At 45.8% G+C, this 20,998-nt stretch overlaps 1 protein-coding gene and 1 pseudogene across 3 annotated transcripts in view; both read left to right on the top strand.

Annotated features, from left to right (window-relative positions):
* Positions 1 to 20,998, top strand: part of KLHL18 (kelch like family member 18) — a 53,088-nt gene that overhangs the window by 18,774 nt on the left and 13,316 nt on the right. For all 3 annotated transcript variants that reach the window (XM_066245826.1, XM_066245825.1, XM_066245827.1), the window contains exons 2-5: positions 13,542 to 13,672; positions 15,570 to 15,710; positions 17,180 to 17,378; positions 20,187 to 20,347. In XM_066245826.1, coding sequence (XP_066101923.1) covers positions 13,542 to 13,672; positions 15,570 to 15,710; positions 17,180 to 17,378; positions 20,187 to 20,347 — 632 coding nt within the window. The remainder of the gene's footprint in view (positions 1 to 13,541; positions 13,673 to 15,569; positions 15,711 to 17,179; positions 17,379 to 20,186; positions 20,348 to 20,998) is intronic.
* On the top strand, positions 6,031 to 6,768 carry LOC136314307 (cyclin-dependent kinases regulatory subunit 1 pseudogene; annotated as a pseudogene).

Raw genomic sequence — 20,998 nt, 5'->3', positions numbered from 1 at the left:
TGTACTAGTCCTGCAATGTCATGGTTATTTGAAGACTTACTATTCCTGTTTACATGTGTAAGAAAAAGTAGAAGGGAATAAGTAGGAAGTCGCAGCATCTCCTGCTCAGTCTCCAGTATTCTCTAAATCTAACTGGAGAACCTGCAGTCCGTTTGGATTATAACCCTCAGTGAACCTGTCATTCTTTTCTGTGGGGTTAGTCTACCTCACAGGAAACTGTTGACCTTGGGGGCTGCTAATGAGGATAGAGTTGGGATTTTTATTTCAGTGAATATTTACTGAGCTAGTTAAGGGATGTGCAAGATCCTTTCACCCTCAAGGAGTTTGAAGTCCACTGTAATAAGTAAAAACAGGAGAATTCAGTCCCTGAGACTGAGGCATGACATCTCCAACATGGAACAGTGTTACTCGTCTGAGGTCGGAATAGGATTTCGGTTAGGGGTGGAGACCTGGGCTGATCTGGCCTCAGGTTGGGTGGATGCTGAGCGAGGTGGCCGATGGGTTGACACCTGGGGTAGGAAGGTGAATGCTTCCAGGGATCTCCATGCGGCTAGCTCATGTCTTACATTTCTGTTGGACAAGGCTGCATTATTTGCCGAGGCTAATTAGCACTTAAACTTTATGGGGGGCGGGGGTGGAAGAAAGAATAATTGTAACTATGATTAAGAAACTGAAATTTAAAAAGGCATATTGGTGGTGGCAGGCCCATACAGGCCTAATGGCTCCAATATGAATACCTCTACTGCAGGCTTAGCTCATTTCCTTTTTAAAAGGAGCAAGCATTCTGGAAAGGACCGTTTACCTCAGTGTAGAATTCCACAAGGACGGACAGTTCATACTAGTTGGGCGGAAGGAGTCTGTGAATACCAGCAGAAAGTCAGGTGTGCTGTGGGCTGGGGTGGGGGAGGGGTTGAGGGTCTTAGATTAGTGATCAGCATCTTCTCCTTTCTAGAGAATGTGTTCACTCCCCTCTTCATAGTGTTTGTTCCCTGTGACTCTGGAGCAGAGGTCAGCAAGTTTTTCTGACAAGGGGCAGATAGTAAATATTTTTGTCTTTGCAGGTCATTGGTCACTGTTCCAGCTACTCAACTTTGCCATTGTATGGACATGTCTGTGTTCCAATAAAATTTGTGTGTAGACACTGAAATTTGAATTTTATATAACTATTAGCTGTCATGAAATACTGTCTTCTTTTGATTTTTTTTCAACCATATAAAAACTACACCTAGCACATGGGTTGCACAAAAAAGAAACAAGAGGCATTCGAGATTTTGGTCCATGGATAAGATTGCTGACCCCTTTCCTAAAGGTCTTAAAAATAACTTATAAAGTTCTAAATTTGAGGATACCTTATTTAACAAGCAGATTTATTTATTTATTTATTTATTTATTTATTTATTTATTTATTTTTTACAGAGACAGAGAGTGAGTCAGAGAGAGGGATAGACAGGGACAGACAGACAGGAACAGAGAGAGATGAGAAGCATCAATCATTAGTTTTTCACTGCGCATTGCAACACCTTAGTTGTTCATTGATTGCTTTCTTATATGTGCCTTGACCACGGGCCTTCAGCAGACCGAGTAACCCCTTGCTGGAGCCAGTGACCTTGGGTTCAAGCTGGTGGGCTTTTTTTGCTCAAACCAGATGAGCCCATGCTCAAGCTGGCAACCTCAGGGTCTCGAACCTGAGTCCTCTGCATCCCAGTCCGACGCTCTATCCACTGCGCCACCACCTGGTCAGGCTAACAAGCAGTTTTATAGCACTTAATAGATATCATGCACTGTTTTAAACGCTTTACAGATAGATGTTAGCTAATTTCATCCTCAGAATAACCCCATGGGGAAGGTGCTGTAATTCACCTCAGTCTGCAGATGTGTCATTGAGACACAAAGAGGATAAGTAACTAGCCCACAGTCTCAGCAAGTAAATGACAGAACCTAGGTTTGAACCTGGGTAATTTAGCTCTACAGTACCTGTTCTTAGTACCATGATGTCAATGTCTCTTAAAAGATGTATCATTATTGCCTGACCTGTGGCGGTGCAGTGGATAAAGCAATGACCTGAAATGCTGAGGTTGCTGGTTCGAAACCCCAGGCTTGCCTGGTCAAGGCACATATGAGAGCAACTACTACTAGTTGATGCTTCCCACTCCTCTCCCACTTTCTCTCTCTCCATTCTCTAAAATCAATAAATAAAATCTCTTTAAAAATGTATTATTATTGACTTTCTAGCCTAAAGGAATTTTAGAGATTAATTCATCCCTACTACATGTCCATTAGACTCATTCTTATGCAGCAGCTTTATAGCCTTTATGATTCAAATTTGTGCTCAGTAAAATTATGGATTACTACTTATGCACTTTCAGCATCTCTTGTGACTGTCTAAAAGCTTAGTCTTAAGCCCCACTGATCCCAAGGGTAATCTGTCTGCACAGGCTGGGCATTTAACTGTTCACTTGTCAAAATGTTTTATTTATGTTCATTGTCAAAATGGTTTCCATCACAAAGATTACTATTCTGGGCATCCTTTGCTTTCCTGGGGAACACCTGTCTCAGATTACTCCCAGTTCAGATTTTGCCCTGCTGCCTTTCCTGCTTGAATAAGCCGCTGGTTGAATCTTGAGCCCCACCTGCTTGTGACCGGGAACAGAATTTGTGGTGTCATGCTACACTATCCTTGTTGATCCAAAGACACCACCAGGACGAGGCTAGAAATGGAAAGTTTCCCAGTCTTTCCAAGGAAGAATGGGAAGGTGTGTGTGTGTGTGTGTGTGTGTGTGAGAGAGAGAGAGAGAGAGAGAGAGAGAGAGAGAGAAGTCAAAACTTAGGTAAGGCGCTCAGGATTTCTGGTTCCTTTTGCTGTACTCTTAGACTCTACTCACCAGAAGGGACCTCGGATAGCCTCTGGTGCTCAGATGTGCATGCCACAGGGATTCCGCATAGTTATTGCAAGGGACCCCCAAACCCACACGTACACCAGTCTGTGGGCCAGAGAAATGATGTCCTGTACAGTTACTCTCCCAACGTCGTGTAGGTGTCATCGTGCTCAAGAGGAAAAGCTCTAGTGAACGTGTGCGAGGCTGCTCTTGTGACCACAACTGCTGCCTGCTGAGAAAGCACAGCCAGTTCAAGCCCCTTATTTGCAGATGAGAAAACTGAGGCTCGGGTGAGGGGAAAGAGATTTGCCCGAGTCACACAAAAGGGAACAGCTGGCCTGGATGCTGGCTCGGTTTGTGCCATGTTGCTTGTGCTGTGTCTCCCCTTGGTGGGCACAGATGGAGAGATTGGCACGCATTGTGACTTTTAATGCTATGCTGTACAGTACAATATTGTCTAATAGAGTGATTTACTACAATTAACGGTTACTAGTATTCATAGTGCTTCTCTTGAGAATCTCAATTTTTTATTTTTTACTCTATTCCTTGCCCTACCCCCATCAGTAAAACCCTGTATTCCAACCTGAAGCATGGTGAAGCAGGCAACTTGTCTGTATCTGTAGTAGAGCTGGCCCCGAAACTCTGAGTTTTCATCTCTGGACCAGGATTCTGTTAATCAGACTGGACTTGTATTTCAGTTAAGTATTTGTATCTTTTTGGAATCCATGGGAGTCCGAAAGACCAGAGTAACAGGCTTTATTGAAAGGAAGAAAGGAACCCTGCTGGGCACTTCTCCCGGGGAGAAGAGCACTGGTTACAGACTAGGGGCGAATTATATAGTATTTGGGAGAGCCTGAGGGGATACTGAGGCAAAAGTTCTGGTATGTTTCTTGGAATTCCTCTGTCTCTGGGGCAATAGTCCAGTAAGGGTGAGGTCTGACAGATAAGCGGAACATCAAGAGGGCAGTTTGGAATTCACGTATCTATCATATCTTATTCTTTTAAGGCTGTTGCGCTCAGCCGGGTGCAACAAAGCTTTTGCTAAATCTCTGCCCAGGGTTTTGAACCAGCAACCTCAGCATTCCAGGTTGATGCTTTATCCACTGCGCCACCACAGGCCAGGCTCACGTGTATTATATATCGCTTAATTTAGTGAGGCCAGTGAGGAAAAGCTTCTGAGGCCCCTGTCAGGAAAAGCTGAGAACTCCAGTCTGCTCCAAAGCCCATCCATGCAGTCATTTATTCTTCTGTTCCCCGTTCGGAGCGCCTCTGCCAGGGGTGCACCTGTCGCCTTGAGTCATATCCCATTGGTGGCCAGGCTGGGTAAGTCAGCACAGATCCGTCCCTCCAAACAAGACCCACCAGTGGCAGCAACATCAGCGTGGGCTGTACAGGACACCTTTTTCCCACTGAAACTTCAGGAATTTCGAGTGACTCAGGTGATTTGGTCAAATGATGTTCACAGTATCCATTCTTGTACACCTTTATGTTTGAAATTCAAAACTCTTGAGCAGTCAGAGGGCAAGGAATGATCTCATTTTATAAGATGGGAAGCCTGTCTGAGGTGACGCAGCCAGCCGGGCCTCTGACCCCAGTGGCCGTGCCACCCTGCCTGTGTGGGCGGTGTGCCCCAGCGCCACTCCTGCCCTCACTGCTGGCCCCAGGCGTCCATCTCCCAGCTCCTCTTCTCATTTCCTTTCTTCCTTTCTGCGCTTTCCTTCCCCGTCTCCTTTACAGGTGCACCTTCTCTCTACTAGTGATCTTTGAATGTTGGGCTTCCTCAGAGCTGTCTTACCCCTTCTTTGCACTCTGGGCTCTCCGGTAGTGATCTCCGCCTTGTCTCGACACTGATGCCTCACAGAAGTGACAGTTGAGCTTAAACTCACCTCTGTGTTCCAGACTGATTTATTCATCCACTTCTTACAATATATGTCTGTTTGGATGTCACCTTGGCCAAAACCTGATTTGATCTTCCCCCTGCAGCCTATCCCTTCTCTGTCATTCCTGATCTAAGTGACCGGCACTTCCAGTTCCTGCTCTCCCTGCCTAGAGTGACCTGATAACTTGGAGATCCTTCCTTGGTAATCTTCTCTGGTTCCTAATATTTCTAAAGTAGAATGTAGAATTCTTAAGTGCCTATCCATTCTTCCAGCTTCTTCACATTACTTTCCTTTTCATATCTGTACTTTAATCATGGAGGCCACTTTGATTTTTTAACGTTTATCAAAAGAATAGTATGTTCCTGATTTTTTTCTTTTTAAAATGAGATGAGGAGAGATTGACTCCCACATGTACCCTGACCGGGATCTACCTGGGAACCCTCTTCTGGGGCCGATGTTTGGATCAGCCAAGCTGTCCTCAGCGCCTGAGGCTGATGCTTGAACCGACTGAGCTATCCTCGGCGCCCAGGCCAGTGCTTGAACCAGTCGAGCCACTGGCTGCTAGAGGGGAAGAGAGAGAGAAGGGGGAGAGGGAGGGGAAGAGAAGCAGATGATCACTTCTCATGTGTGCCCTGACCAGGGATTGAACCCAGGACATCACATACCTGGCCGACACTATCCACTGAGCCAACCAGCCAGGGCTGTGATTTTTTTTTTTCCAAATTAATTCATTCTGCTGGCCAAAGACCTATGTTTTCTCCATTGCATACAGGATCAGCTCACATTATTTACAGTAATATTTGAGTCATGTTATAATGCTGTTTCCAGATGGGGACCCGCCCAGAGCACTCCTGCACCAGGCCAGCCTGTAGTGTGTGAATTCTTGACTTCATGCAGGAAAGATTTCACAACTTGAGTCCAGTTGATTTTGAGAGTATGTTTATTAAAGCTGAGGACAGTGAAACAAAGAAAGGACTTTGGTAGCAGAAGCAATAGGAGAGAGCTTAGGCAGGGCCACTTTGGCTTCCTGGGAACGTTTCAGGAGCGAAGTGAGCCAAGGCAGGGCTGCTCTCAGCTCACTGGGAAGGAAAAGTCACGTGGCAGGAGTGAGCCAACGCGGGGCTGCTATTGGCTCACTGACAAATCAGAGAAAGGGGGCCTTGGAGACAGGTTCAGGGGTGAGACTAGGAGGAGCTGCTGCCCCCTGCTCCTCTGGTTGCAAGTCTCATTGGGACCCTTAGAATGTTTTTTAAAAAGTACATGCCGAGGCCAAAGAAGGTGGGAGCGCGTGCTGCTGGGAGTTGTTTGGAGGTTGGCGGCGCGGGGCTGATGGTCCTCAGACAGAGCGGTCATGTCGCACAAACAAATTTACTATTCGGACAAATACGACTACGAGGAGTTCGAGTACCGGCATGTCATGTTGCCCAAGGACATAGCCAAGCTGGCCCCTAAAACCCATTTGATGTCTGAATCTGAATGGAGGAATCTTGGTGTTCAGCAGAGTCAGGGATGGGTCCATTATATGATCCATGAACCAGAACCTCACATCTTGCTGTTCCGGAGGCCACTGCCCAAGAAGACAAAGAAATGAAGCTGATGAGCCAGTTTTCAGCCTCAAGCTTTACACAGCTGTCCTCACTTGATAACATCTTTCTGATAACATGTTGCCTTGTTTCTCACTTTGGTATTTAAAGATGTTTAAAATACACTGTTTTAATGTGCTCATGTCTGCTTTGCTTCTTGAGCAGAGCCAACAGCACCACAGCCGAGCCAGAGCAGTTCTCTTTGGCTGCAGCCTCTGCTGAGTGTGACCCCAGAAACCATGGTGAGCTCTGTATCCAGCAGAATACACTTGGCAGATGGAGGAAGCATCTGAGAATAAGACCATGGCTGTTACAGGGATTTGTAAATTATCAAATTTTTTTGTTTTCCTGCCAGGTGATGTTCGTATGGTGATTTATGTTTCAATGTATTGGAAACTTTCCATTTTATTCAAGAAATCTCTTTCATGTTAAAAGCCTTGATTAAAGAGAAAGTTTTTTTACAAAAAAAAAAAAAAAAAAGTACATGCCCAGCCTGACCAGGTGGTGGCGCAGTGGATAGAGTGTAGGACTGGGATGCGGAGGACCCAGGTTCAAGACCCCGAGGTCGCCAGCTTGAGCGCGGGCTCATCTGGTTTGAGCAAAGCTCACCAGCTTGGACCCAAGGTCGCTGGCTCAAGCAAGGGGTCACTCGGTTGGCTGAAGGCCCACAGTCAAGGCACATGAGAAAGCAATGAATGAACAACTAAGGTGTCACAACGAAAAACTGATGATTGATGCTTCTCATCTCTCTCCGTTCCTGTCTGTCTGTCCCAATCTATCCCTCTCTCTGAAAAAAAAAAAAAGTACATGCCCAAGAGAAGAGCTCAGGCGTGCTTCAAGGATGCTTTGCTGTTCATGATTTTTTAAAGTACAGGATAGTAAAAAAATAAATAAATAAAATAAATAAAAAAATAAAAGTATAGGAGAGTGAAGTTGCAATACATGTGTGTTTAAGTTACCCCTTGACTTTTAGAACGTCATCTTTCTCCCTTTCAAGTGACTTCCTTAACTCTTAATTTTCCAAACAAAGCTGTTAACAGGTATTAAAGTTACAGAGACTTAATAACTAAAGCAATATTGAGGAACCCCTTAAGCAAACAGGAACACTTCAGTATGCCTTTTTAAAATTTTTTATTTATTGATTTTAGAGAAAGAGAAAGAACAAAAAGGAAAGGAACATTGATCTGGCCTGACCAGGCGGTGGCGCAGTGGATAGAGCGCCACCCTGGGACGCTGAGGACCCAGGTTCAGAATCTCAAGGTTGCCAGCTTGAGCATGGGATCATAGACATACATGACCCCATGGTCACTACCTTGAGCCCAAGGTCGCTGGCTCAGCTGGAGCCCCCCTGGTCAAGGCACAGATGAGAAAGCAGTCAGTGAGCAACTAAGTTGCTACAACTATGAGTTGATGCTTCTTATCTCTCTCCCTTTATGTCTGTCTATCCTTCTCTTTCGCTTAAAAAAAAAACAAAACATTGATTTGTTGTTCTACGTATTTATGCATTCATTGGTTGATTCTTGTATGTGCCCTGACTGGGGATTGAAGCTGCACCCTTGGTGTATAGGAATGATGCTCTAACCAACTGAGCGACCCATCCAGGGCCAGTAAGTCTTGTTAAGATCATATTATGCAGAGCTCCTGCTCAAGAAGAGGGTCTGCATCCACTCTCTGTAGAAACCAAGTGATATGAGTACTGAGTCTTTCCTGCAGTTTTAGTGGAAGTGGTTTGGGTTTTCCAGTTTAAGTTGGCTTTTTTCTTAGAAGCCAATTTGGTGGTGTTGTATGTACCTAGGAATTTGTGTGATTGTCCCTAAATGCTTGGTGGACGCTAGTCTTTTACCACCGTGGTTAAGTAGCTGGTGCGGATACACATGCTTATTTAGTGGTAGTGTAAGCACGGGTACTAGGTGTGTGTTGTGTACACAGAGACCAAATATCCTGATCCAGCATGTGTTCATGAGTTTAGCTCTTTTAATTCGGAGTATTTCATTACACCATAGGTTTATTTCTTTCCTTCTGTCCTGTCTTGGACTTTGAACCTAGCTCTTCCAATATTTTACGTTTACTGTCTGATTCCATTTCATTGGTAATACTTCATTATTACAATAAGTACCGTTTCAGAGATGGGTAGAGCAAAATGTGATTAAAGGTAAGGATGTATACCTGTATGCCAACTAGTCTTAACTTTTCTGACCAACCAGCTATATGTGGCGCATTGAATGTTTCTTATAAATTCTGTTGTACCAGTTCACATCTCTTTGCTACTGTACGCATGGGGAAGGGGAGGGATTTGAGGCAACAGCATAGAATTGCAGATGAGTAGAGAGAATGGCCTTTGCATAGGCCTGTGTTATTCAACATATTAAAACGGGGGACATATTTGTCCTCCTATACAAGCCATAGTTTACAATGTTAGGTTTATCAGTGATATAATATTTTGATTTCCCATTGTACCTTTTTTTAAAAAATAAACTTTTTATTTTGAGATAGCCGTAGACTCCCATGCAGTTATAAGAAATCATAACAGCCTGACCTGTGGTGGCACAGTAGATAAAGCATCGACCTGGAAATGCTGAGGTCGCCGGTTCGAAACCCTGGGCTTGCCTGGTCAAGGCACATATGGGAGTTGATGCTTCCTGCTCCTCCCCCCCTTCTCTCTCTGTCTCTCTCCTCTCTCTCTCTCCTTTCTAAAATGAATAAATAAATAAATATTAAAAAAAAAAAAGAAATCATAACAGCAAGATCCTGTTTCCTTAGCCCAATTTCCCCCGTGGTAATAATATCTTGCAAAGCTGTGGTACACCATCACATCTAGGATATTGACATTGATATAATCTGCCACTCTTATTCAGATTTTCCCAGCTTTACTTTTATTGTCTTGTGTATTTGTGTATTTTATTCTATATGATCTTGTTATGTGTGTAGGTTTTATATTTTTTAATTTTAAAAACTTCTCAGTTAGCCTGACCGGGTGGTGGCGCAGTGGATAGAGTGTCTGACTGGGATGCCGAAGACCCAGGTTCGAGACCCTGGGGTTGCCAGCATGAGCGCGGGTTCATCTGGTTTGAGCAAAGGCTCACCAGCTTGGACCCAGGGTCGCTGGCTCGAGCAAGGGGTTACTTGGTCTGCTGAGGGCTCGTGGTCAAGGCACATATGAGAAAGCAATCAATGAACAACTGAGGTGTCGCAATGCGCAACAAAAAACTGATGATTGATGCTTCTCATCTCTCTCCGTTCCTGTCTGTCTATCCCTCTCTCTGACTCTCTCTGTCCCTGTAAAAAAAACAAACAAACAAACGGAAAAAAAAAACAAAAAACAACTTCTCAGTTGGCTGAGCTGGGAGAAGGGGTGTTATTTACTGAGTCCCTCTCCAACTCCACAGCACAACCCCCCCCCCAATAAGTATTTAACCCTTGGGCCAGTTACCTAACTTCTAAATCTTGTTTTACTAATCTGTAGAATAGAATTCACAGTAGCTACTTGCAGAGAATTAAAATGAGAAAATATGTATAATGGGTACTTAGCAAAAGGAACTCAATAAATGATCATCTCATTGTTTTAAGTGATGTTTTCAAAACAGATTACAAATGAGAGTATGTGGGCTTTTTAATCTTTACACAAAAGTGTTGGATCCCAGGATTGTAGAATTGGAAGGTCCTATAATAGTTTTAGAAGCAGTGAAGGACTCCCTTAGACACTCATATTTTTAAAACTAAAATTTGCTTTCCTGTAACTTCTAGATCTGCACGCATCCATATGATAGGCCTTCTAGGATTTCAGACAACTATGGTGCCCCCCTTACCAAAAACTCTTTTCCAAACTATCTTTTAGCTGTTTCTCATACAATGAATAGCTTTTCCTTTCCCATCTTAGTCTCCCTCTCCTAGATAAAGACACATTTTTGTTTTCCCCTTAACTGAACACAGAATTCAGATGCAATCTGGCTGGCGTATCCCAAGTTAGGCCTGTCTTCTTTTTAGCTGAGCTTTTTTTGGAAACCAGGTCACCCAGTTCATGCACATACAGCTTGTTCTTTTGGGGTTTTTGTGTTTTTTTCTTTTTTGAACTTTCTAAATGAAAAATGCATAGCAGTTGAACACAGCAAATTGAACATGCATTTTAACCTCCGTTTCCATTAAATCTCAGCCTCCATTTCCACCTGTAATCTTACTGAAATGAGAGTAAGGGGGAGAAAAGATATCAGCAAGTGAGCAGTGAGTGGAATGTCTAAGACAGAAAGCATGTGCGATGAACCTGGGGAACCTGGGGCCGGGGCGGGGTGGGGGGACAAGAAGAAAGGGGTTTGCGATGCGGAACCCTGGAATAGCTCCAGAACGAAGAAACCAAATACGTACTGAAAATAAGATTTGTTGAAAGTCTGGGTGAAAAGCAGTTCGCTGCCTAACATCCTCCCCCACTCTTTTCAGGAGACAAGAGTTTTAGTCTTAGATACGGAACCAGAGGGACACAAAGCATGATTAAGAAGGGGTGGAATGTGGGAACAAAGTTCTGTTATAAAGCAGGATACGAATGTTTGTTGTGATTATGTAAAACCTAGTGGTTAATGAATGGTTAAACACTTCACATTTTATTTTAAGGGTGCCAAATAAAAAAAGGACAGAGTTCTAAACAGTGAATGGTAGGACCATCTCCCCTTTCTTGTTTCAGGTATCTGCAGGCAGTGGCTCCTATCTGTCTGCAAGTAGATTCTTGTCTGATCACCCTAATGTGAGTCCACAAGTTGACCCCACACACAGAGCTTTCAAACACCTAAAGGTATGAGCAGATAGCTAAACATCACGAGACAGTTAAAGAAAGCCTCGAACATAGAAGACAGCAAAACAAATGAGGAAAGAAAAGGACTCTGAGGAAAACAGTAAAAGCAGGGAGGAGAAATAGAAAATTTAACTACAATATATTGAGACCAATTAGAGAAAATATTGCATTCATGAAATATGGACAAGATTTTTTATTTTTATTGATTTCTTTTTTTAGAGAGTGTGAAAGGAAGAGGGAGAGAGAGACATTGATTTGTTGTTCCACTTATTTATGCATTCATTGGTTGATTCTTGTATGTGCCCTGAACATAAATAAGATTTTTTTAAAGGTTTTATGTATTTACTTTAGAGAGTGAGGAGAGAGAAACCGAGAAGAGGAAGAGAAACAGGAAGCATCCACTCCCATATGTGCCTTGACCCTGGGATTTCAAACTGGGGACCTTAGGGTTCCAGGTCGTCGCTTTATTCACTGCGCCACCACAGGTCAGACTGAACAAGATTTTTTAAAAAAGAAAAGGGAATCTTCAAAGAATATGAAAGACCTCTTATAAACTAAAAATATAACCAGTATAAAAAACTATAACAGGAAATTATTGGACACCTGAGCAGGTGGTAGCACAGAGGACAGAGTGTTGACCTGGAATGCTGAGGACCCAGATTAGGAAACCCAAGGTCGACAGCTTGAGCGCAGGATCATCTGGCTTGAGTGAAAGCTCATCAGCTTGAGTGTGGGATCATGGACATGACCCCATGGTCACTGGCTTGCGCGCAGGGGCTGGAGCATGGGGAGCTCAGCTAGAGCCCCCCAAACAAGGCACATACAGGAAAGTAATCTGCTGGTTTTCACTATGTCTTGTGGAACAACTTTAAGCAATATTTATATGTATTACTGTGGGGTTTTTTTTAATTATGAAATACTCCCAAAGCATGCAGTCATTTAATGTCCCCAACACTAGTAGCAGAGGAGCACGTTTATTATATGAGGTACTGATAGCATCTAAATCTGATAAGGATACTTGGTGTTTAGAAGGTTGTGTGTGTGATCCTGAAGGATAGTTCACAGGGAATAAACCTAAAGGTCAGTGAAAAAGAGGACCTAGTGGCAGAATCTGAGCTAGAATCCTTGAAAAAAGGTGACACAGAGATGAGGTGAGCATCAGATAGTAAGATGTTAGCAGCTCACTAATGTGAAACTTTTTTATTTATTTATTTATTTTATTTTTTACAGAGAGAGGGATAGACAGGGACAGACAGATAGGAATGGAGAAATGAGAAGCATCAATCATTAGTTTTTCATTGTGCATTGTGACACCTTAGCTGTTCATTGATTGCTTTCTCACATGTGCCTTGACCGTGGGCCTTCAGCAGACCAAGTAAACCCTTGCTCGAGCCAGCGACCTTGGGTCCAAGCTGGTGAGCTTTTGCTCAAACCAGATGAGCCCGCACTCAAGCTGGCGACCTCGGAGTCCTGAACCTGGGTCCTTGGCATCCCAGTCCGACACTCTATCCACTGCACCACCGCCTGGTCAGGCACTAATGTGAAACTTGCTGAAGGGGGAAAAGACTATACTGTATGTTCTTTCCGAAGAGTAGACAGTTTTTAAGTGGAAATGTTTATGCAGCTTGGAGCTATAAATGGCAAAACTTATAAAGGGAATATCCTTTTGGTAGATAGTTGGAATGCACTTTCTAGAACTCCCTAGGCTAATGATGTGTTGGTGAGGGTTTGATACAAATTGGAGAGTTTGCCTCCGTCGCCATGAGAGCCCTGTGGGCCACACAGAGCACCAGGCAGGCCACAGTCCCCGCCGCCAGCTGGCTGCTGCCAGGGTCATATTTCTTCAAGAACTCTGGACTCTGTGAGGTCTACCACAGCTGGTTGGTACCCAAGGACTCCCCAACTTTTGTGCCCCCTATACCTGCTCTGTCCTTGATCCCCACATGTACCCCCTCTTTGGGTTTGACCTTGTTTCTCTTCATCTTTTCCTGTCATTGTGTATTTACTCTTCTTGAGGAACCTACTGTTAGGGGCTTCAAGGTTCTTGGCCAGTTTGTCTATTTCACCTGCCTTCTAATAAACCAGGATCAGGATTAAGTGTTAGAGAAGTCAGGACTTGGGCTTGGTGAGGGAGTCGGGGGGCGGGGTGCAGTGAAGACTGCCATAAAAGTAAAAACTACCACTCACAGCGTTCAGGCTTACATTTCTTAACCATTTTTAAGTGTGTTGTTTACATTCTTTACACACTGAGTACACTGAATTGGAAATTCTCAGGGATCTTCACGATAAGCCTCGGCCGTCATGTGGTGGGATGCCTTCAGTGCCCTTCCAGTGGGGAGTGGATTCCACCGTGGAAGGGGCAGGTTGGGTCTTTGTATTAGTGTTCCTCAGTATCTCACTTTGTATTTTACTTTGTCCACAGATTGGGGACCACAAATTCAGTGCTCACCGGATCGTTCTAGCAGCCTCCATCCCGTATTTCCACGCGATGTTTACAAATGACATGATGGAGTGCAAACAGGACGAGATTGTGATGCAGGGAATGGACCCAAGGTACTGACTCCTCCGGCAGTTGGCAGGGGCCTGGTGCCTGGTGCCACTTGTGGGCCTGCAGCGGCATGCGGTCTCTACAGCACAGGTCCATGCACATCGTGATTAGTAAACAAGTTAGGACCTCAGCTGGTGGCCTGAGACAGGGCTAAAGTGAGGCAAGTTTTGATGGGTTTTTACTCTATTAGAATAGACATTTAATAGAAGCTAGAGTTGAGATATGTTTTTCAGCTAGGACAGGTACAAAGGTGGTAGTATATAGTTCCCTGCACTCTTCTCTGCTAGTCGTTTTAGCTGGCAAAATGTTTTTTTCAGATAAGTGTCTCCTCATGGGTCGGGAGCAGTGTTGTCCTTTAGAACTTTCTGCAATGATGGAAATCTTCTGTTACTCTCCAGAATTTGTAGCCACTAGTCACATGTGGCTGTGAGTGCATCAAGTGTCATTAGCGGGACTGAGGAACTAAATTCTAAATTGTATTTCATTTCAATTAATTTAAATGTAATTTTAAATAGCTAATGACTATTATATGGGGCAACGCTAGTCTAGAAGGTAGCAGAAATCATGGTTATTTGATGGATAAGAATATTGAAGCCCGAGAAGGTCAGGCTCAAAGATTATCCCATCTAAATATCTTTCATCCAAGATAGCCCTCCATAACAACGAATAGTATTGGCCTCACACATCATTTAGGCACTTATTTGAAGTTGTCCTTATATAATATATAGAGTCACTTTGTGCTAGGTACTCTTCATGGAAATACTTTCCTGATTTCTGTCTGCAGACTTTGTATAAACATACTCCATAGTATGCCTTTTTGGGCTTCAAAAGGAAAAAGCTATGTTTATGTCACTTGAAAGACTTGGCTGCAAATCTGTGAACTGAGGTTGTATGTTTATAACCTAGGTTGTATTCAGGAGTCCCCTGTACACGTACTGTGGGCCTGGCATTGTTCTGGGGTACTAGGACTTGAACGGCAAATATGCTACACAAGGTCACACAGGGCAGTGACATTCTTGTTGGGGAAGAGACAGTAAATAAACCAGTGTCTTTAAAATACTAGCCAGTAACTGTCACTTGTTGCCTAATCTCACAATGAAAGGAGCTAGGAAGCTGTGGTAGCCTCTGGATGATTGAAGGGAGGGAGAGAGACATCTGAGGGAAGAGCCCTCCAAACGGAAGGGCAGCCAGTACCTGGGCCCTGGGGTGAGAGTGTGTTCAGCTTGATGGAATAGAGGGAGGGGGTAGAGTGGAAGGTGATGAGGTCAGAGAGATGGAGCGGAGCCGGACCACAGACAGCCCTACAGACAGAATTTGGATTTCATTCTCAGTGTGAATTGGGAGGAAAATGTTGGAAATCTCATTGTGGAAATCTATCCCAAAGAAACAATAATCCAAAAACATTATTTATAATGGCAATAAGATGATAATAGCTATTATGCCTAGCAATAAAGGAAATAAATTAGAGCATATTTACATGCTGGAATTCTATAAAGTAGCCACTAAAAACAATAAACATGAAGGCAGGGTAGCAACATGGTAAAGGGCCTCATAAGTATTAAATATATTTGTACAGTTTATACATGGAGGCAAATAGGGACTGAAAATGAACCTAGACAAATGACCACCATTGACTTGTTCAGTAGTGGTATTGTGAATAATTGCTCTCATTTTAGAATTTTGTTATTGGAGTATTTGGGCAGTAAAGGCAGGTAGTAGAACGATTCTGGCTTTGCTGAAATAACTTTCCATTCAGATAAGTTCTCAAAGGGTGTGGATGAAACAGATTTTAGAGGGGGGCATCTGTTCTTCGGGTAGTATTGTAGTATCAGCTCACTTACTGCCCGAGTCTCCTATGGGCCCAGACCCATCTCTGAAGAGCATCTCTCCTCTTTCCTCTAGTGCCCTGGAGGCTCTGATCAACTTTGCCTACAACGGCCACCTTGCCATTGACCAGCAGAATGTCCAGTCATTGCTGATGGGGGCCAGCTTCCTGCAGCTGCAGAGCATCAAAGATGCCTGCTGCACGTTTCTCCGAGAGCGGTGAGCTATGCGAGCGCCGGGCCTGTGCTGGGGACTTGACCTGGTCACTCCGGGAATCCCTGCCAGTTTGCTGGGTCTTTGGAGCACTTAGGCTTGACTGTCTTTTCCACTCATTTGTGAGCTTCTTAAGGATACAGGCTCAACTTGGTTCATCTCTGTGTTCCCACAGAACTTGGAGAAGGAAGTGGCACTCAGGAAAGATTGAGGTGGCCACTCTCACAGGGGACAACAGCTCCACCTAGGGGCTTCGGAGGTCATCACTGCCAACCCTGGATCCAGGCTGTGTTACAAAGTAGTGTCACCTAAAAGATGCTTAAGAGAAGGCTTTTTATACCAGCGCAGTTTTTTCATGCCCCAGTGATATATTCTTAGTTTCTCTGAGCTTGAGTTTTTCATCTAAAAATGAGAGAATTGCCTGACCAGGTGGTGGCGCAGTGGATAGAGCATTGACCTGGGACAGTGAGGACCCAGTTCAAACCCTGAGGTCGCTGGCTTGAGCCCAAATATCACTGGCTTGAAACCCAAGGTCGCTGGCTTGGATGGAGTCCCCGGGTCAAGGCACGTGTGAGAAGCAACCGATAAACAACTAAGGTGCTGCAACTATGAGTTGATGCTTCTCATCTCTCTCCCTTCCTGTCTTTCTCTCTTGCTAAAAGAAAAAGAAAAAAAAGTGAGAGCAATTATTGCTTTGCAGTTTTGTTAAAAAGATTCTGGAGAGTGTATATAAAAGGCGTGGCAAAGAAATGGACTCACTGACAGTATGAAGCTGCTGGATGCTATTTCTGGATGTCTGAACAGTGAGACCCAGAGAGCCTCTTTCTGTGTAAAAACAGAAAAAAGTGTAAGGTTCCGATATTAGAGAAGTCCCCTCTCCTCAGGGTTAAGCTCTCATTCTGCAACTTCGGTGCCTTCCTGCTGACCGGTGTGGCCGGGTGCGACCCGCTCCGGGGACAGTGCCAGGTGGGGAGTTTGACTGGGGCGGTACACCTGTCAAACGGTAACGCAGGTGTCCTAAGGCGAGCTCAGGGAGGACAGAAACCTCCCATGGAGCAGAAGGGCAAAAGCTCGCTTGATCTTGATTTTCAGTACGAGTACAATTAAGTTTAAATTTTATTTATTAAAAAATGTAAAAAAAAAAAAAAAAGAATGGTGGCAGCCAGGGGAAAGCAAACCACTTTTCTATCACTTGTGCTCCTTTCCTTCTCTTCTGAGAGCTGCATTGCAGGGTGTGCATTCCCTCTAGGTGCCCAGAATACCAGGTCCAAGTGAGGCAGAACCTGTGAGGCTACCGTCTTCATCTTAAACCTTGACAAGTTGGGTCCGAGAGACAGACCTGGTGTCATACAGAGTTTCCAAAGTTGAGGACAGAGTTAGTGTGGCTCTGCCCAGATCCAACCTGAGAATGATTGAAGGTAACCTTCTTTTTTCCTCTAAATTTGTTCTTTTCATTTTCTTTGCTTATGCTCAAGGCTTCACCCAAAGAACTGCCTGGGCGTGCGCCAGTTCGCCGAGACGATGATGTGTGCCGTGCTGTATGACGCCGCCAACAGCTTCGTGCACCAGCACTTCGTGGAGGTGTCCGTGTCGGAGGAGTTCCTGGCCTTGCCCTTGGAGGACGTGCTGGAGCTGGTGTCCCGGGACGAGCTGAACGTCAAGTCCGAGGAGCAGGTCTGTGGGCGCGGCGGCGACCTGCCAGTGGCTGGGGTGCTGCTCTTCTCAGTCTTCAGTTTCTCTTCTTTTTGAACAAAATGAAGATCGTGATGTGTATGCAGTTGTTGTTTATTATGGTTTATTTTATTATATTCCATTTGAGGTTTTTTTTTCTTTTCATGAAAACCTTATACATTTTAGTGTCTAAATAATATTCCATTGCCTGACCTGTGGTGGTGCAGTGGATAAAGCGTCAACCTGGAAATGCTGAGGTTGCCAGTTCGAAACCCCGGGCCTGCCTGGTCAAGGCACATATGGGAGTTTTTGCTTCCTGCTCCTCCCCCCTTCTCTCTCTCTCTCTCTCTCCTCTCTAAAATGAATAAATAAAAAATAAATTTAAAGAAAGAGAGAAGCGGCCCTGGCCGGTTGGCTCAGCGGTAGAGTGTCGTCCTGGCGTGCGGGAGTCCCGGGTTCGATTCTCGGCCAGGGCACACAGGAGAAGCGCCCATCTGCTTCTCCACCCCTCCCCCTCTCCTTCCTCTCTTGTCTTTCTCTTCCCCTCCCGCAGCCGAGGCTCCATTGGAGCAAAGATGGCCCGGGCGCTGGGGATGGCTCTGTGGCCTCTGCCTCAGGCACTAGAATGGCTCTGGATGCAACAGAGTGGCACCCCAGAGGGGCAGAGCATCGCCCCCTGGTGGGCATGCCAGGTGGATCCTGGTTGGGTGCATGCGGGAGTCTGACTGACTGCCTCCCCATTTCCAGCTTCGGAAAAATGAAAAAAGAAAAAAAAAAGAGAGAAGCTACCACCTGCTTCTCCACCCCTCCCCCTTCAAAAAAAAAATAATATTCTATTGGCTTTATCAACGCTGCTTCCCTTATTCTTGGGTGTTCAGGTTATTTCCAGTATTTACTATTAGAAATAATGCTGCGTTGAACTGGAAGTAAGTTTTGATAACTTTTTGAAAGAATCTTTTTCTAAGAGAAAGCAGAGCCTTGGGGCCATTGCCAGTGGGTAATTTGCAGTCAGAAGGGGTTTGTTTTTGTTAGGATGAGAGAAATGACAATGCAGTTTGACTGCTGGTGGGAATTTTCCAGAAGAGAAGGAAGAGCTGGTAATGTAGGAGGAAAGGGAGACTACTGGCTGGGTTGATGTCCTGGGGTAGGAAGGGACGCAGCTGGGGCACGGGCTGTGGGTCTGATAGGGGCGCGGTCGTTCGGTGCACCCCCAGTGCAGGCGGCGGGGCAGAGTGAGCAGCGAGGTGCAGTAGATTCTACTCACATTCTCCTCTAACTTGTTTCATCTGAGAGTAAGGACAAAGTGTTAGAAGTGTGAGGAGAGATGAGTAGGTATGAACGGGAGCTCTAGGAGGAGAGGAGAGCAAATGGATGATGCTAGGGAAATGGAGAGGGCTTGAGGTTAGCAGTCACGAATTTAGAGTGAGCTCTGTCGGGCACAGCAGGGGGCGTTGAACTCACCAGAGTAGAGATTTTTCTGGGTAAGGGTGACTAAGGGAGATAAGCGCACATTGGGAAAGTGAGGGTGCCGCATAATAAGCCATGGAGCCCATGGATGGGAGAGGGGAGAGCAGATAGGCTCAGAGTGGGGAGACCTGAGAGGGAGGCTGAGGGAGAGGGAGCCCTGTCGAAGGCTGATTGTCATCCTTTACTGAGCTGTGGGGATTAGAGGTCAGGTGCTAGTGTACTTAGAACTAAGGAGGAGGAGAAGCTGTTGGCAAAGCGCCGTGTGAGGGATCAAACAGTCCTCTGAGGACAAAGGAATACCTTCGTGGGGTGGTCAAGAAAAGCTTAGCTGAGAGTGTAGGGTCCTAGTAGCCAGAGAGGACCCAAGGGCAATCCTTTTGTTTCAACAGAGCTGTGGTGCAAGTTGTATTAAGAGTGGTGAGGAAATACTGCTTGAGCAGAGGGTGGCGAGCTGGGCGATGGAGGGCTTTGAATGCGGTGGAAACGCGGACCTGGCCCTGCAGGTGGGGGCGTCACTGCGGCCAGGCCTCTGCTCATTGGTCAGTGGGGAAGTCTAACAAGGTCTGTGGCTGAGCGGCTAGGGAGGTTTGAAGTCACTGGTCCTGGCCTGGTCTGAAGCTGCACTTCAGCAGAAGAAGCCCCAGGTCCAGGAGGCAAGCCTTAAGGGAGCTGGTCCCACTCAGCTCATTTCCTTTGTGTCTGGAGGGCTGTCACCCCTAGGTGTGAGTGAGCAGTAGAAAGTGGATTGTGAGCTCAGCAGTGTGGACACTCGCTCTTCCCAAGAGCAAGGATATGACCGGGCGGCTCACGTTTTTGGAGTGATATGTCTGTAAGGGCTGGAGGGTTTTAGAGAGAGGTACCATTGTGGCTGGAGCCATTAGGGAAGGTTCCTTGGTGAACATGGATCTTGAGTCAGCTCTTAAAGGGGAGTGGGTTTAGATGAAGAGGAGGAGATGTGGGGACAGTCTAGGTGACAGGGACAGTGTGAACAGGGGAAGCAGCCAGCCTGGTGGAGGGAATTCAGGAGCAGTGCGCAGGAGCAGCAGGAAGGAAGGCTAACAGGGATTTTGTTGCGATGCAGACATCGACAGGTTTTCATTAGGAAGTCAAGAGGAAAGCCAGCAACTCTTACAGTAACCTAGGTTTGTGTTTTGAGATTGGACCGAATGAGGTAGCTGGGGAAGTGGAGAGAAAACAGTGGATTCAGGAGACAGGAAGGACAGAGTGAGTGACTCAGAGACTGCCTTGGTAGAAGGAGTGGAGGACCTTAGGTTGAGGGGTCCAGGGAGGTGGTCTCTGACTGGGGGGACCGGCTGTCAGAGCTTCTGCTCTCTGTCATGGCAGGTCTTTGAAGCTGCGCTGGCCTGGGTCAGATACGACCGGGAGCAAAGGGGGCCCTGCCTGCCTGAGCTGCTGTCCAACATCCGTCTGCCCCTCTGCCGGCCCCAGTTCCTCTCGGACCGCGTGCAGCAGGACGACCTGGTGCGCTGCTGCCACAAGTGCAGGTGAGCAGGGTGGGCCTGCAGAGGGCGCTGCTGAGCGTCTGCGCAGAGAAGGGATCGTGGCCACCTAGGAAGGGAAGGGTTTGGAGTGATCAGTCTTAACTCGGGCACCCAGATTGGTCTGCCTTCTGTCTAGAACCTGGAAGAGCCAGCCTCACATCTTGGGCAGAGGAATGTGCAATATGGGAGTATCAAAGCAGAGGGGGTTTCCCCCCCTAAGTTATCTGAGGATTTTGTAGTATCTCCGTCCATTGAGATATTTATGAACCTACAGACATCTGTACTGGCTGCCCTGACTCTGCCCATACCAGCAGCTGACTCAGTGGTGACTTTCTGGGACCCCTCCCCCTCTTCAGTCAGTGTTAGTCAGTGCTCTGTTCTCAGGTGCCTTTGGGCTGCATCTACAGTGATGGGCAGGGTGGGGCATGGAGCCAGCATGTGAAACTGTGACCCAGAGTAAGTCAGTGACATGGCCAGAGAGCTGCCAGAACAGCTCAGAAGATGGAAGCCCTACCGGGGCATTGTTACAAAAGTAGAACTGCAGACAAAAGTGTTTATCCTCCTTCAAATTGCTTGTCATACTCACAGCGGGTTCTGGAGGAAGTCAGTGGCTTGGTACAAGCGGACTGAAGGTGTGTGTCAGGTAGGGGTGGA

This window comes from Saccopteryx bilineata, chromosome 10, assembly GCF_036850765.1.
Source record: "Saccopteryx bilineata isolate mSacBil1 chromosome 10, mSacBil1_pri_phased_curated, whole genome shotgun sequence".
Lineage (NCBI taxonomy): Eukaryota > Metazoa > Chordata > Mammalia > Chiroptera > Emballonuridae > Saccopteryx > Saccopteryx bilineata.
The sequence above is the reverse complement of the archived record's forward strand: the minus strand, read 5'-3'. Positions and strand labels throughout refer to the sequence as shown.